Source organism: Fistularia commersonii, chromosome 18 (assembly GCF_037954325.1).
Source record: "Fistularia commersonii isolate RoL2024-O1a breed Wild chromosome 18, RoL_Fcom_v1.0, whole genome shotgun sequence".
Taxonomy (NCBI): Eukaryota; Metazoa; Chordata; class Actinopteri; order Syngnathiformes; family Fistulariidae; genus Fistularia; species Fistularia commersonii.
In genome coordinates, this window is record NC_141301.1 from 3,438,455 (window position 1) to 3,455,484 (window position 17,030).

The 17,030-nt window shown below is 46.8% G+C and overlaps 1 protein-coding gene across 2 annotated transcripts in view; it reads right to left on the minus strand.

Moving 5' to 3' along the window:
- LOC147224191 (rho guanine nucleotide exchange factor TIAM1-like) overlaps positions 1-17,030 on the minus strand; it is a 60,033-nt gene that overhangs the window by 2,810 nt on the left and 40,193 nt on the right. For both annotated transcript variants that reach the window (XM_086164112.1, XM_086164113.1), the window contains exons 12-24: positions 15,658-15,739; positions 15,345-15,431; positions 12,844-13,056; positions 12,540-12,640; positions 5,026-5,211; positions 4,304-4,372; positions 2,769-2,894; positions 2,577-2,685; positions 896-1,075; positions 609-727; positions 430-538; positions 270-328; positions 63-168 (exon numbers count right to left, since the gene is read on the minus strand). In XM_086164112.1, the coding sequence (XP_086020238.1) occupies positions 63-168; positions 270-328; positions 430-538; positions 609-727; positions 896-1,075; positions 2,577-2,685; positions 2,769-2,894; positions 4,304-4,372; positions 5,026-5,211; positions 12,540-12,640; positions 12,844-13,056; positions 15,345-15,431; positions 15,658-15,739 (1,546 nt within the window). The remainder of the gene's footprint in view (positions 1-62; positions 169-269; positions 329-429; positions 539-608; positions 728-895; positions 1,076-2,576; positions 2,686-2,768; positions 2,895-4,303; positions 4,373-5,025; positions 5,212-12,539; positions 12,641-12,843; positions 13,057-15,344; positions 15,432-15,657; positions 15,740-17,030) is intronic.

The window sequence follows — 17,030 nt, forward strand, 5'->3', positions numbered from 1 at the left end:
GAGACGTAAGTTCACCACCAGGAGGCGGCGGCGGCCGCGTCGACGCAGTGGTTGGTACTTACCTGCATTGGCCAGCGATCGGATTTGAAGGGCGTCCGTAGGAATCATGTGACGATACCGGAAGGGGTCTTTCTCATCCGAAGACAAGGACGCCCGATGGGAACCGCCCTTTGTTCAAAACAGACACCACGGACCGTTCTAATAAGCGTTTTGGCTTTTTTTTTGTGTAAGTAATCCACGGGTTGAGGCGTGAGAAAATTGTAATTTACCATTTTCCTTTTCTGCTTGGACCCGTCTTTGCACACGAAGACCACCGCCGTTTTGAACACTGACGGAAGATCACACAAAAAGACATATCCTTTACTTCCACATCCTGCGGCTGGTTCGTTCTTAATATTAAAAAGGGAAAACTCCCATCCTTTAACGCACCGAACGTAGCAATTTGGGGCTCTTTCTTCCATTTCCCCAAGGAGGCTGGGGGGTTGATCCAGGTCACGCTGGTGTGCAGCAGCAAGTCGCCCATGGACAGATCGGCAACCTGGCAAGACACGGGCAATGGTTCATCGTGTCCCCTACGGTTCTGAGAGATACGGTTCCGCGCAACCTACATCTTTCTTTTCGCCGCTCTGCTCGATAATTAGCTGGTCGAACACGGCCCCGAACTCCTCGTGGATCTTCTGCATCTCATTGATGTGGCTGGCGACTTTGTTCATCGCTTTCATGGCGACTGGAGATAAAAACATCAAACACGGTTTGGGTCTCGAGGCGGGGAATTACGCTTAATCAGCCGGGCAAGCTGTCAAAACGACTTAATCTTATAATCTAGCGTGGCGACGGGGGTGTGCGTATGTGTGTGTGTGTGTGTGTGTGTGTGTGTGTGTGGGGGCGTCCTCACCATCCAGGTGGTAGTGCTCCTCGCTGTCGGGGTCGGTCAGGGAGTAGAGCTCCTTCAGCAGGAGGGGATACTTCAACACCCTTTGGATGGGTTTGATCAGGTACGACTCCAGGGTGGACGAGTGCTGCTGCTTGGGATTGCGCTCGTCCAGGAAGGCCTTGAAATCGGGATCGGTTTTGGCTGAAACGACCGCGGACAGAAAACACCTGAGTACGTCGACTTTCCAAAGTTTATCCGTTTGCATGCGCATCCGACGAGGATCAAGTCTAAGAATAAACCTTTCTTTTTGAGAAAACTAAGCTACCATAGCCTAACTCCGCTGACAGGTACCCCATAATGCACCTCTTTCATTACTCCAACTCGCCCCGTCGTGGTGACACTCGAGTCCCTTCGTCAGGTAATGATAGTAACCTTGTATCGTCTCTGGCCTCCAACATTATTTCTACTAGGAATATTAACGCTATTATTGTATCATGTCAGGTATTAGCATGTACCTGTCAGCTCTACTGACCATTCTCAACTCCCATATCCCTCTTTGTCTCCATCACACCATGGTTTTTGTCCCTTTCTGCCTCTTCCGCTCTCTTTTAACCCCAACCGGTCGAGGCAGAAGGTGGCCAGAGGTTTCTGCGCCGGTAAAAGGCAGCGTTTCCTCACTGCTGTCACCAAGTGCTTGCTCACTGTGAAAATGTTGGGTGTCTGTAGAGGTTCTCAATCCTCCAGGTCAGGGGGAATTCCTGAACTTGATTCTCTTTCCACCCGAGAGGCCTCTTCAATTCTGAACTCAAGAAGGCTGTCAGAAGAGGGGTGGCCTGACGAGAAGATGTTGACGCTTAAAGCCTGCGACCCCTTCTAAAGAAAACCTGACTTGACTTCTAAGGTTACTCAAGTTGGTCTGGGCATCATGAGTATCTTTTGTTTCCGGTGCTAGCAACATGTGAGGACTGAGGGACGCCTGAAGGCATACGGAACCCGGGCACACAACAAAACTTTACCTGTCGTATGTAAAAATACCCGCTAAGAGCTCCGCATCCACTGAGATTAAACACGGAGAATATATAGCCCTGTAGCGAGTATATAATAGAAGAAGACAGACCAGTGAACCCGAAAGGAAACTGACGACAAATCAATACAAGGCGGTTTATAATCTACGCGTTGCTGTTAATTTAGCACCAAAAGCAATGATCTTCTTATGTTCCCTCCTGAAATTTTTTAATTGAAAGACGGGAAGGAAACGAAAGAAGACCACAAGGAGCACCAAGAGACGGTGCCCACTTATATAGCGCTTAGTCTCTTTCTACTACAGCCGGTCGAGGTAGAAAGACGTCCGGGGTTCGACGTCTTGTCCGAGGAAATTTCGAAAACCGACGACCTTCCCAACTGTCGTCGTAGAATCCCGATGAAGGAGCCGCGTGTAAACGACGTAAACAGCCGGAGAGCTCGGTTTCCAAATGCTGGCATGCAACGGGCTTAAGGACCGCAAGGTGGACTCGGAACAACACGTGGACTCACGAATGCAGACGCAACACCCACGCCGGCATTAAAGCGAGTGGGCGTAAAGGAGAAAAACACAGGGAACAGATGGTTAGTATGTATTGTCTAGTCTCGCCGGGTTGACAGAATGCAAAGGTCAAACGGACCCCGGCGCTAAAACGCACCCTCTCCTCTGGCCTCTACTCACCCTTTACGAGGACTTTTGGGACTTTGGTGTGGCTGGCGCAGAAAGCACTGTAGATTTTAAAACGATCAGCGTAGTACAGGAAAGAGCCGCCCAGGGAGAAGAGGATTTTCTGTAAAAAAAAAAAAAAAATTAAAAAAGGGGAAGGGGTGTTAAACTCAGAAGACTCTCCGGCCAGGGAACAAGAGGACACACCTTGAACTGATCCACGCTCTCCAGCTTCTCCAGATCCGGGACCAGTCTGGTTCCGTCCTCCAGGGTCTTGAGGAACTCCACTTGGAACTCGACCATTTCTGGCAGATTCCCGAACAGCACATCCAGCTGGAAAGAAAAATTTTAAAAATTATATATTTAAATACACATTTATTTAAGGGGTTGGACTTCATTAAAAACTAAATTGGTTGGAGGCTGTGTAATTAAATCAATATAGAAAAAATAAAATAAAAAATTGTAATGATGATTATAAATGATCCGTCTACGACATCGACCAACATGACCGGTTGTACTTCCCTTCCATCCTCATCAGGCGGCTGGATTTGTTTTGACATTACGGACGACAGTTTGTAATTCTGATCAACCGAATCGATCTGTGGCGCCCCTCGAGGCCCAGATCCTCCACCACGGAGGGGAGATCGGTTGACCGGATTGGTCGATCTGTCCAAGGTTGACTCAGACATTTCATTTTAAAATTCAAAACCCTGACATTTGGCGAACTGGCAATGATGCTATAATCCACAGTTAGCATTACCGACCCGCGCCAATCAGACGGCTAACTTTAGCGACCTTCATGCTAGCTCCGACATGTTTTGCGTTGAGGTGCTAACGAAGGCTAAAGCAGCTCCTGTGATACTAAAACTCCATCCCATATCACGTACAAAGAACAGCAGGTTTGTTTTAAACCTCCATCCGGACATTTTTTATAATCAAATTACCCTCGAAAGGATGTTGCCCCATCTGCCTCGACATCATGCACTCACACCGTGCGTCGGTTTTATCTATCCCCGTCGAACACGTGCACCGTTTTCCCAGTGCAAATTGGAGTGCATTAATTTTCTTAATGTGTTTTTTTTTCTGTAATTAGTCAAAAGTAATGCCCCAGCTCTAATATATATGTAGACTGCTCAAAAAAATTAAAAGGAACACTAAAATAACATCCTAGATCTGAATGAATTATTCTTACGAAATACTTTGTTCTTTACATCGTTGAATATGCCGACAGCAAAATTACACAAAAATGATCAATGGAAATCAAATTAATGAACCCAAGGAGGTCTGGATTTTGGAGTCGCAGTCAAAATAAAAGTGGAAAAGCACACTACAGCCTGATCCAAGTTTGATTTAATCTCCTTAAAACAAGTCAAAATGAATCAGCGTTGCTTCCTAAGTAGACAGTTTGACTTGGAGTCACATTGTGTTGTTTAAGTGTTCCCTTTATTTTCTTCAGCAGTGCATATATGTATACATACAGGCGGTGTAAGGACTCAAAAATACAATAAAACTAGGTGCTTTTGGAAAGTGCATGTAGAGCCGTCTCTCCGGAAGCATCGCTCTCCTCGTCTCTCATCCTCACCTCCTCCCCCTGTACTCGCTCGCTACCATCACTCATGTGATTACGTAACACACTTTACTTGGAACACTTGCACAGAGCCGGCTTTTAAAATGTCAACTATCCGTCAAAGAAGAAGAAGGGGAAAAAAAAAAAAAAGGTCAGAGGAAATATTTGAACCCACCTCATCCTGAGTGAGGAACGTCTCTTTCTGCAGGGGAGTCAGATATCTCCCGATGAGGCAGTTGAGGTCCTGCAAGACGAAAGCGCCGATTATGGGATGCCGGGGTACAGCTAATGAAAAAAAAAAAAAAGTGGGCTAGGAAATAGACGGATGAATGACTTCGGAGAACCGGGAAAACAACTGGGTCAGGGCCTCGATCTGGCCGCTACACACACTTGTGTTTTATCAGGAATTAAAGTAGTAGCTCCACGAGACGGTTTTGCGAAACAAGAAAATCCGACTAAATGGCTTTCAACCGATTAGCTCCGATGGAACTCCTTTCTGTTTTCCTCCCCCCCCCCGCCACCTCCGCCACACCGTCCGTTTAGCTGCGGGGTAAGTGGGACAAACGGCCGAGTCTCCTAAAAATGTAACCGAGCCATTTAAAGTCGCCGTCTCGCAAGCGCAAATGGGATTTCCGTAACAAGAACATATGCGGTCCTGCCTTTTAATGTTTTCAATCGCCCGGACGGAAACGCAGTTATCCCTCGCTCGGAACCCGAGGCGGAATAAGATTAGGTAGGAACTCCGGGCAAGGGCACAGCTGCGTCCCCCCCGACCGGGTCCCCCTGGGACGCGGAGATAAATGCGGATTTGACATGTTATGAAAGGTTTTAAGGCCGAGACCGCGGCGAACGGACGGACGGCGACCCGCGCTCACGAAGACCATCTGGGATACTGACTTTGACGTAGGTGCGCTCCGTCTCCACCAGCTCGCAGATGACTTTGCGGAGCTTGTCGGCGTCGGAGAGCTGCCGGAGGGCGGCGGGAGGCGGTAAGGGCGACTCCGGGCTGGGCGAGGAGGACACGCTCTCCGAGGGATTCATGTCATGGAGGCTGCGGCAGAAAGCGGCGACCTGCTCCGTGTTCTGCGGAACGAGACGATAGAGAGAAGTAAATATCGGAGGTCGGCCCCGGGAGAAGCGCCGACTCGTGGCTGCTTCGGTGAGGGCGAGCGTGGAAAGAGGTGGAGAGGCGGCTCTGAAAAAAATAAATAATTTGCGCTAATTTGGTCTATTTTCGGTCGACGATAACAACTTCGCTCCACCTCGCTCTCCTTCACTCACCTCCTCCGGTGTTTACCTCCTACTGACAATCCAAAGGTGTAGTGATTAATCTCGTTCACAAAAATATAGACTCGCGCACAATGGTCCGGTCCACATACGGACGTGGTTGCCGTGGAAACCGGCCACGATGTGTCCCGACCGCTATCGTTTCGGATGTAAGCGGACGGCGGCAAACAGCGTCTACACCGATATGTCCTCGTCGATCACGACGGGCGACATCCTCTGCCGTAGCGGAGAGACATTTTGGGTTTTTTTTGTTATTTTTTTAAACCCTAATTTGAACAGACTCCAACGATCCAGAATAACTTCCTGCTCCCAGCTCCCTGGCATTTGTCTTATCATATTAGTCTTATTGGATAAAAGGCGAGTGAAAGCTCTTACCCTTTAAGAAAATGGTACTATCACAATCCTCTTCCCACGACTACGGCTATCGGGATAAAATACAATAAATGTAGTTTCTTCTGTGTTGGAAACTTCACCCGACTTCTTGGTACCGTTGGCCGGGTGTTGACACCGTTGGGTTGGTTACCATATCGGGGACTCACTACCAAAAAGTGGGGGCGCCCCTTTTCAGGGCAACTGACATTGTGGAGTTGCTTCGGTGAAAGCCGGCGGTTCGATTACCGGCACCTCCTGTCTGCGTACCCGAGTGTCATCGGGCAAAACACTGAACGCCGAGTTGCTGCCGGTGGTCTGGTTCGCGCCTTGCATGGCAGCTGAATGGGTAAATGCTATCTAGCACAAGGCGCGACTATTTACGTTGATGGCGTGCGCATGAATCGACGTAAAAAGCAAAACACCGGAATTGAAGGTTTTCCTTTTGTTGTAGCTAAGGGCTCATTAATGCTAAATGTTGAATCCGGACAGACTTCTGTTCTTCCTTTGAGTTCATTTCCTGCACAAACCTGTACCTTTTTGGTCGGCGTCTGCAGATATTAGCGAAGGGAACATAGACCAAGAAGACAACGTTGCATCTGCATAACCAGGGAGAAGAATTCTCCAATGGCGTGCCGCCGTGTATTTAACGGCGGCGCAGACTAGCGCTGTCAACGGCACTGCCTTTTCTTGGATTTCGGGTATGTCGTCTGAAACAGAAAGCGGCACTCGGACCTTTGGACTCAACATTGCACTCTATATTACATTTCACAACCATAGCAACGTCAAGCTAACATCTGGGCAATGACCTTTGACAGTGAACATTGGAAGAACTCGCCGTAGTCGCCCCAGAATTTATAGCTCTCGGGTGGAAATATTTTAACGAAGCCGCAGATTTTGAGTCGCCGCATCCGAAGAAATCGGACGTTTTTACGCGAAATGCATTATTGAATCAAGTTACCGCGCGTGCTACTGATAATGGGATTTGGCGGAGCGAGGACACGGTGCGATCCACATGACTGTCAGGTCTCGTCAGACGGCTTCGAAAGCGATAATGGCCGTCATCATCGCCGCCCCCCCCCCCCCCCCGAGTAGACAGATGCATTCAGACGTGAGGCGCGGCAGCCTTTTGTTCCTCCTGACAAGGCTCCCAAAATAATCGGGGCCGCTTCCCGATCGGGAGACCGACCGGAAAAATCCGATCGGCGCACCGATGTCGTGTTTGATTCGTATCTGGAGATTAAATGAATTTCCGTGCTAACATTAGCGCCGTCCATTTGGTTTCCAATTTGCTGCTGAAGAACAGTCAACGGTGTTGCACCATCTTATCTGTGTGACTTGGTGAAGGCGTACGTGCATGGACGTGCACGTCCGGACTTTTTGTGAGTCCAATCTGACAGGATTGCCGATCTCTTTCTTTTCGGGGCTGCTTTTTGAAGAGCTTTGCTTTTTAAAAGCAAATCTGCAGGCCCACTTGATGGACACTGCTCGTGCTTTGGTTAGCGCTTCCGTGCAAGGAAGTCCAGGTTGGATCCGGATTGCGGGCCTTTCCCTGGATTCTCCGGTTCCCCCCCGCAGTCCACTAACAAGCAATGGGTTCATGGGAAGCTTCCCTCTCTATCCTTAAGGATAAGCAGAATAAATGAATTGAGTGCGTTTAGATATACTGCTCAAAAAAAATATAGGGAACACTTGAACAACACAATGTCACTCCAAGTCAATCACACTTGTGTGAAATCATAGTGTCCACTCAGGAAGCAACACAGATTCATTTTGACTTGTTTTAAGGACATTACATCAACGTTGGATCAGCCTGGAGTTTGTTTTTACACTTTAATTTTGAGTGTGATTCCTAATCCAGACCTCCATGGGTTGATACAATTGATTTCCATTGATCATTTTTGTGTGATTTTGTTGTCAGCACATTCAACTGTGTAAAGAGCAAAGTATTTCATAAGAATATTTCATTCATTTAGATCTAGGATGTGTTTTTTTAAGTGTTCCCTTTATTGTTTTGAGCAGTGTATATTGATCAAATGCGAAATGGTCTCAAGTGTTTAAAAGCACTCTACACTAGATGGCATTCACCCATTCACGCAGAGAGACACCAAGGACGGCCATCTGGAGCAACTTGGGGGGGGGATCGAACTATTCACCTTCCAAATAGAGGGATTACCTCCACCTCAGATGGGAATTTACAAAAAAAAAAAAAAAGAGACAAGATGGCAACCCCGCAGAGGGGAAGGGTTCGAGTTGTCCCTGTTAAAAATTCAACTGACTAATTCACACCGCGGCAGCTTTGACGACTCATGGCACGGCAGAAAGGCGAGAAAGGCAAATTAATAAATAAAAGGGTCCAAATGTCAGGGAGAAAAAAAAAAAAAAAAAACAGAGAGCCGGAGACGAAAGCTTCCGACGTGGAAGTTTGAGGGGAGATTCAAAGAATCAGAAGGCGGCTTCACGTTCGGCTACGTCGCCGACGGCTGCCAAAGTCACATTTCACCCTCCGCCGTCGAAGCGGAGTGTGTTTTCTTTTTCTTTTTTTTTTTTTATTGCATCCTTCCGTGCACTCCAGTCATTGTCGGGGTAACTCTGCGACGCGGCGGTGACTCACGGCTCCTCGGTGTCTGGATTGCAGCAGCCGTGAGGATGCGCGACGAAGCGACACACACACACACACACACACCGACGGAGACATTAACGGGAGGTAAAGGAGTCGGCGAGTTCTCAGCCGCTGCGGCAACAACAAGAGGTGGGGTACAAAAAAAAAAAGGGGGTCTCACCAGGTGGAGCATGTCATAGATGGAGTCCGAAGAGCGTTTCCTGTGCTTGCTCCACTTCAGGACTGACATGGTGAAGAACTTTGGAAAGTCTACGCCGCGCCTCTGCAAGGCATCGCATCCGCTTACTCCGAGAGGAGACGGGGTTTGTGATGAAGGATGAGCGAAGCCGCTCATCCTCCTCCTCCTCCTCCTCCTCCTCCTTCTCCTCTCCGCCCACCAGCACTCGCAGCCTTCCAACTCTCCTGTTTTTTTTTTTTTTTCTACTCGCTGAAGCTCTGCCACCGATGCCTCCCTCCCTCCTTTCCCTTCGCAAGGCAAAGATCCGGACAACCGCGGGGCGGAGGGGTTCGCGAAGCGGTTCTTGGGCGATCGAGGAAGGAATCGGCAAGAGCAGGAGGGGGAGAGGAAGTAGCCTACTCAAGGTTACAGGGGAGCCGGGATGCGGCGGAATATACACTGCTCAAAAAAATAAAGGGAACACTTAAAAAACACATCCTACATCTAAATGAATGAAATATTCTTATGACATACTTTGCTCTTTACACAGTTGAATGTGCTGACAACAAAATCACACAAAAATGATCAATGGAAATCAATTGTATCAACCCATGGAGATCTGGATTAGGAATCACACTCAAAATTAAAGTGTAAAAACAAACTCCAGGCTGATCCAACGTTGATGTAATGTCCTTAAAACAAGTCAAAATGAATCTGTGTTGCTTCCTGACTGGACACTATGATTTCACACAAGTGTGATTGACTTGGAGTTACATTGTGTTGTTCAGGTGTTCCCTTTATTTTTTTTGAGCAGTATATAAATGCGGAACTTTAGCATTAGCAGACGGGCGGTTTGCGAGGCGGGGTGGGTGGCGGATCTGTGCAGCAGGTTAAAGACAAGCAACTGCTTGCTGGAGAGTTTCAAGAATGGAAATGGACACCCGGCCCTGTGCTGTTGTAACTTGCAGTTGAAGCGGCGAGAAACCCTGTTTTCGTTCCTATCAGAAAGGAGAGCTCGCCCACTCTAAGGCGCTATCCCGGTCCGCCAGGACGAATTAAATCTCCGCTTCATCTGCTTTTTTTTCTCCCCCCCCCCCGCGCGGACTCTAATAGTCTTTGCAAGAGCGCTTTGAACAGCACTTGGGCGAGAACTTGTGAATCCAAAGAAAGGGAGCTGCGGCGGCCAGTTGCAAAACAAGCCGACGTTTGGTTTCCGACGCTTGAAGATGCAAAACGCCGGAGGGGGAATAAAAAGTGGTGTCTGTCTCCGCTCCTACGACACCCTTCCATTTTCATTCACCCCATGTTCCGCTTGTCCTGCTCACAGTGTCACGTTCACCCTCTCATTCTTGGGTAAACCTGCCAACTGTGGGGAGGGAGACCTGGAGTGAACCCAAGCTGGAGAACATGGACGGAACCGGGGTAAGAAAAACCCACCAGACAGGAGAACTTGGGAGAGTCTTGGAAATGCGAACCACTTTTTTCCTTATTAATGCAGTCAGTAAAAAAAATAGGGTTGAATTTATTGCTGCTGGATCTTAGTTTCAACCAACCAACGTTGACTTTCCCCCTCACATTTGATTATATTTGTTTAAATTCTGGAGCTTAAATCGCAAAATGTGCGTCAAACCTCCCGCGGAGGACATTTGGTCAAAAAGGCAGAAACAGCTCAAATGAAATTTAAGTTACTTAAATGTAATCCTTCGAAATGTGATACAGGAGCCCGGCTAAAGCTAACGAAGACCAAATCTCGTTATCTCTGAGCTCGGATCAAACCGCCTCATCCTCTCCATTCTTTCTGCGTTCTGGTAAACACCATCCCTTCCTTCTGGTCACCTGTTGCGGCGACAGCGACGCTGGCAGGAATGCAACATTTCAAGAGCGTGAAGACGGCGGCATCTCACCAGCCGTCACGAGCCACTTTTGGACAACAAAAAAAAAAAAAAAGTTCTAGGAACTGCCCGGCTCACATTTCATCCAAGGAACCACTTTCCTCCAGGGGAGTTTTGTAACTTTGCCTTCCTAAAGGCAGCAAGGGAAGGTAGAGTGAGTTGCACACGGATGCTATGTGCAAACGTAAGGGCCAGACTAAAACAAATGAACCGCAAAGAAGATGAAGACAGCATGGAGAGGAAAGTCGCCACAGCGTTCATGTTCTACATGGCGGGAATAAGAATCACGGACTATCAGATGGGTTGTTGTGTCTCTAGTCCGCGAGACTTGGATACCCTTCTGGAGCAAAGCAGGTCACTGGAACTTGGACCTTTTCGTTGGTCCATCTTTCGCTGGTTATGTCAGGTTTGTCGCAAGAAAACAGCTGACCGGTGAACTTGATAGTTCTTAGAAATGCCGCTCCGCAGCCTCTAAGAAGTATCTTGTAACGGCCGTGCCTGATGAGCGCCACCAAACCCCAACGTCATGAGTTCCTACAGAACTGTAAAAGCGCCTTCCTCCGAGTGGGAGCGCAAACGGTTCGAGGAACTGAGGTGATTCCACTACTGTCCGAATGCCGTAAGAAACGCCCAAAGTTTTCCATCTGAACCGTCGCTGCTTTCAGACAGAACAAGACTATTAGGTGGGTTGAAGTGTTTTTATCTTCTCCCTGTACTGCCATTCGTGAACTCCAGAGATAGTTTGACCAAAAAAATGTTGATGTTCCTTTGCGAGCCCTGGAAGCCCCTCTGTGGTGTGGCAGGTCAGAAGAGCTTGAACCTCTTGGTCCAAAACCAGCTGACTAGTGACTGTAAAGTATCTGAAGATGCTCGTGGCTTATGAATTCTACCAAGCACCTACATCACATGATGGAACCATAAAAAGACCCTGCCTCGGAGTAGGAGCTAAAAGGGTTCTGGGTACGGAGTTCCATGGTCCCTGTTTCCTCTGCTATCTGAATGCATCAAAATGCGATGTGATTCTTGAAAAAGTTCTAGGAACTGCAGAAAGTTCAGATAGAGCCAAAGGGGCCACAAGTCCTGTGGTAAACAGGTACAGTTTCTAAAAAAACTGCCCCCCATGTTTCCAATTTCTGTCAGAGCTCTTCATCCGTCTTGGGAAGTTTGGCAATAAGCGTCTACTTCTTGGAGATCTTGAAAGTGTCTGGATTCTCTGGCAGGTGTCCACCGGGAGTTAATTGAGCAAGAAATCGCATGATGGGACAAGGATTGCTGAACCACCCCTTTACATCTCCACTCGTGTTTGGTTTCCTGCGCTTTTCCTTTTTGGCATTTGCCCGGGTATGCTCACGTAGGGCGGAAATGGAAGCGCCCCCCTTGAATCGTCCGACTCAGGTCCCAGCGCACAACTGAGTCGTTTGTACCCAAGGCGAATCAAAAGGCCTCGCCGTCTCCGGCGTCTCGACCAAACTGCACACTTCGCCTCGGTAAATCCATCAGATGAAGATTGTATTGACAAATACTGAATCAGCTTCTGCACAGCTCTGCATTTGAAACCCAATCACGTATTAGGCCGAGCCTCTCCGTCTTCTTCGCCACGGTGAATCAACTTCCTTTAACCCTTGTGTTGTCTTGCGGGTCAAAAGTGACCCACGACCATGTTTAGCTGTAGAAAAAAAACACCTTAACCTATTTTTTTCCAACTTGAAATTTTGTGACTTTTCCCAAAGAGACCCCATAATTAGAAACAGTGATACTTCTTTTTTGTTTATGTTTCCATGTGGGCTGTGCACCACTAGGGTACAAAGATTGTCTTATGGGTCATTTTTGACCCGTAGGACAAGGGGAGTAAACACAATGTTAAGATCGCACCAGGGCTAGCTAACCCTATTCTTTCTTCTTCTCTCACACCGACTAACTTCATGCCCTCGTTCCTTCCATCCATAAATCTCTTCTCTGGCCTTCCTCTGGGCCTCCTGTCTGCACACCCAGGTCTTTGCTACTCCTTCCCTCTTAATGGAGCTGCCGGAGGCACGAGAACAAGGGCGGCATGATTTTGGCAGGGACGCAAAGACGTTCTTACCTTTCCGCACTCCTCGAACTGGCCGAAGATCTCCGAGTCGTCATCCAAGCTGTCCCCGGAACTCTCCAGCAGCAGCCCCACGCCGTCGTCCAGGATCTCCTCTGCGAGAGAGCAACGAATCGGGGTGACCTTTACGAACACTATCATTTTGAACAACCGCTGGGGCGCACAACGAAATGCACCGCTCCTAGCTTCGGTCTTCGATTTGCCCTTAAGGCGCGCAGAGATACATCAAATTTGTTCGCAAGAGAGCTTCTAGAAGCTGGAATCGCCTGATGCTGAGCGGGTTTTAGGCGCTCCCCACCTTGACTCTGGGAGAAGATGTCCGTGTAGAGGTCTTCCATGGCGTCCGAGCGGCGCGGCGGCAGGTAGCAGAGCTGGCGGCGGTCCACGGGCGGGAGAGTGCTGACGGTCAGGCTCAGAGAGGACTGGGAGAACGCCGCCTTCATGTCAGAGAAGTTGAGGCTGCGGGAGCTCTTGCCGTTCAGCTGAAGTATTTCGTCCCCTGCGTTCAGACCTGCAGAGCAGGAAGACCGTCAGGTCAAACGGGATTTTACTCCCCCGACCCTTCAAGACCTGAACGTTTTTGAGCTGTTGTAGGTTCTCATCCCACTCTCCTTCTCCGATCTCGGCGACAATACTTCACTCCCGCCCTTTCGGAGTATCATTTTCTCAGCAGAGTGACAGTTGGCCACCCACATTGTTCTGCTGGCGGGTTTCATAAATGCCATCGCTATTACACCGTAATCACGCAGATACACACCATGAGCTCGGATTTTTATCACGACGGAGGCGATTTCACATTTCCTCCGTGTCAGAAACGAGAAGTCCCTTATTGTTTTGACCGAGACGAAACCGAACCGAGTGGCGAGCGCTGCGCCGTCTTCTCCTCTGGGTCCTTTCACGACCCTGGGCTGCATCGTGCGACACAAGTGAACCCAGGAGGCTTTCTGGCTTTGTCACTTTTATTCTTCTTATTTTCATAGAATCTGTATTCTTTCAATATGTCTGTATGAAGTCCTTGACTGTCGAGTAAGACGCCTCAAAAAAATGTATACCATTATTTCTGGACTATTGAGCGCACCTCTATATAAGCCGCACCGGCTAGCCGATTGCTATCTCGAGCTTCCTCCTCAGCACTAAAACCGAAAAAGTCGTCTTCTTCGGTGTCGGAATTGAACGGACTCAGAATTTCCCGGTCAAATGTTTTAGCGTCGTGAAGCTCGTTAGCCCCCCCCCCCCAAAAAAAAGTCCATATATTAGCCGCATCGTTGTTTACGTGAAAAAAGTTGCGGCTTATCGTCCGGAAACTACGGTAATCATTTTTGTTAATGCTTAATGATTTCTAGGGGGGCTTTCGGGAAAAAGGAACGGGAAAAGGGGCGACAGCGTGGCGTCGGTACGACCGGAGACGGCTTTTCTCCGTCCACTGTACCGCCTCTTCCTTAGGCTGTACACCATCCGAAGTCGCCATGTTTGTTATCGTCCGAGAACTCCGCGCTGCCCCCTAGTGGACGAATTGCTTATCAGCGACGATCGAGGGCGTTTAAAACCGACGCACCTGCGTCCGAAAGGGACGCATTTTCACCCGAGGTGCCGAGGAAGGTTTGCTCTGCAGCACAGGTTCCTCTCCTTGCACTGTTGTCAGCCAGTTTTTTTGTTTTTTTTTTACTTTAATCACGGCATCACGACAGCAAAGGTCTCCATTATGTAGAGAGTACAGTGAGTTGTGATTACTGTTATCAGTGCCCTTGAAAGCAGCTGTGTTTCTCCCGAAACCTTTGAAACTAAATAGGCGCCGATGTATTTCAAATAGTGTGTTGACCTAATTATGGGGGAATAAAAAAAAAAAAGACAAGAGGAAGAGCGGGAGGCAGGAGAGATGAACATGCCGAGGTTCTCTTTGGGGGCGAGGAGGATGGAGAGGATCGGGAATGAGTCGATGAGAGGCGATAAAACATGTTAGATGTCTGCGGAGATGGTTTGGACATGGACACTGGAGGGACAGTGAAGATCTGGGTAGGAGGAGGAGGAGGTTGGAACTACCAGGCAGGAGGTTCTAGTGCAGACCTGGGCGTTTTACAGCACGTTATGCTTTTTTTTATACGGCCTGCCAAACTATTTTCTTTGAATATTCTAACAAGAATTTTCAATCCATATTGAATTTAAAAACATATTTTTTCCTTTTGTTTAATTTTGTATGGATGATTGGTACATTTAGAGTATTATTGAGATGGGAGATGAGATGAGAACAACTTTATTTATCCCGAAGGAAATTGTTGTGCCAGAGTTTCAAGCAAAAACATAACAGTAATAGATAATAGAAGGAAGGAGGGAGAATAAGAATGTCTTAAGAAGGTCTTAAGTACAAAGATTTGAAGATTCCCTGCGGCGATGATATATTTGTTAATGATATAATGACATTTTAATATAATAAATCTTAATATATAAAATTTTAAAAAATAAATTATAATCATTATAATTTAGTAGAATGACAGTAATGATATGATGATTTAATATTTTTATTAATTATTTTAAAATTGATATAAAATGCCCCAAAATTTTAGTTGCAATTTCCAATTTTGTTCATCAAGTTGCATAAAAATGACATAAGAAATGCAGCCAACCAGCTAAAATAATTGACCAGAGAGGAGATTAATTGATGAAGTGAATAGAGAAGGTTAGATGGACGCAGATGATCGGCTGTGGAGATTCTGCAGAAGAAAAGAAGACGAGGAAGGGATATATAACCGCTCATCGTCCCCGTCCTGTCAGGCAGGGATTCGATTCGGAAGGGCGACGAACCTTTGGCGAAGGCTAATCCTCCCGCTCTCACGTCGGTGATGTAAAGCTGCTGCACTCTGTCCTCCTCCACCACCGAGATGGAGAAACCTGGAGTAGGGAAAGAAGGGTAGGGGGGGGTTGTTACATAAATACATCAGAAGGAATTGAGCAGGAGAGAAAAAACAGAGGCGCTGATGTAATTCTTGTCGGGTGAGGGTCAAACGGCGGGCGGCTATTGCGCCGCGCTCCTTCACACGCCGACTTCATTAGAACGTCCAACACTTGCGGACGAAAACAATGAGGCCGCGGGAGATGATGTAACGGGGGGTCCTACCGTATCCAATCATGCAGGATTCGTCTCGGTCAAACTGGACGACTTTGGTGATTTTGGAGCAGAGCTCGATTTCTTTATAAAGCTGTGAAAAAAAAAAAAAAAAAAAGGGAAAAAACAAAAAGGGGGTTATTACATAAATCACTACACAATGGCCTCCTTTCTTGGCGCTCCGGTGGGTGGCTGACTCGCCGCGTCGAGCTCCAGCGGTGATTTTCTGCGTTCTTTGACGAAGCACCTCAAACGCGGGGATTATCCATTGTGTGTGAACGGTATAAATAGGGAAGCTATCATGGGATGTCGAACGATGGCGGCGCTACGCGTGAAGCGTGATTCGGTGTGAGCCGGATTTAGACCTGACGGTCTTTGACGTTTCGGGATGTTTTCTCGCCGCCGTGCAGCCGGAGAGGACTCACGGGTCAGGGGTTCACGTGAGCATCTACATTATAAAAAATGATTAAAATGATTTAAAAAAAATACATTTGTAAATATTTGCGCAATGATCCATAATAGAAATGTTATTATTGTATGATTCCAATTATTCAATTTTTTTTTTTTTTTTGGCAATATCGATGAATTTGTAATTTTTTTCCTGTTCAAATACGTTGGAAAGATGCTTGTTCTAATAGTGTTTTGCTTTATGTATTAGAAAAAGTGGGTATTATGCTAGCAAAAAAAAACAGTCGAGAAAGTCAAGTCCCGTTTACTTCTATTTTTTTACCCTGATTAAAAAAATGGAAGATTAGATATATAAGTAAAAAAAAAAAAAACCTCTCAAAACTGGACTTTGAAACCAAACTTGAAGTGAGAAATAATAGAAGACCAATACTGGAGCTAAATGATTTGCTTCAAAAAACTGGATTAAAGACTGAAAACATACTTTTAAAACTAAAGGAAGATGAAGAGGACTTTTACACCAAAGTTCAGACAGACAGGCAAATGGATTTCATTTACAAGAAAAGGTTAGACCCCACATACACACCTGTACAGTCCACAACAAAATGTAAATTAAACATTCTTTGGACAACTGAGAATTGAACATTCACATTCTACTTTAAATATATACCTTACCTATGTGTGTGTAAAGAATGCTGATAAGGGATATAAAACATAACCAGTTGACAATGTGCAAGCAGCCAGTTGGTGAATGGTGAATTTATGCTAATCTATTGAATTAATATACAATATTTGGAAATCTATTTTTTTTTAATCCGAATCAGAAAAAAACTTTATTTATCCATGAGGGGCAATGGGGGGCAATGAAGGATAAAATTTAAAATAAATAAATGAGAAAAAAAATAATTAACAAAAATACAAAAATAATATATATAATATATAATAATAAATATATAAAAATGTACATGTGTCTAAATAAA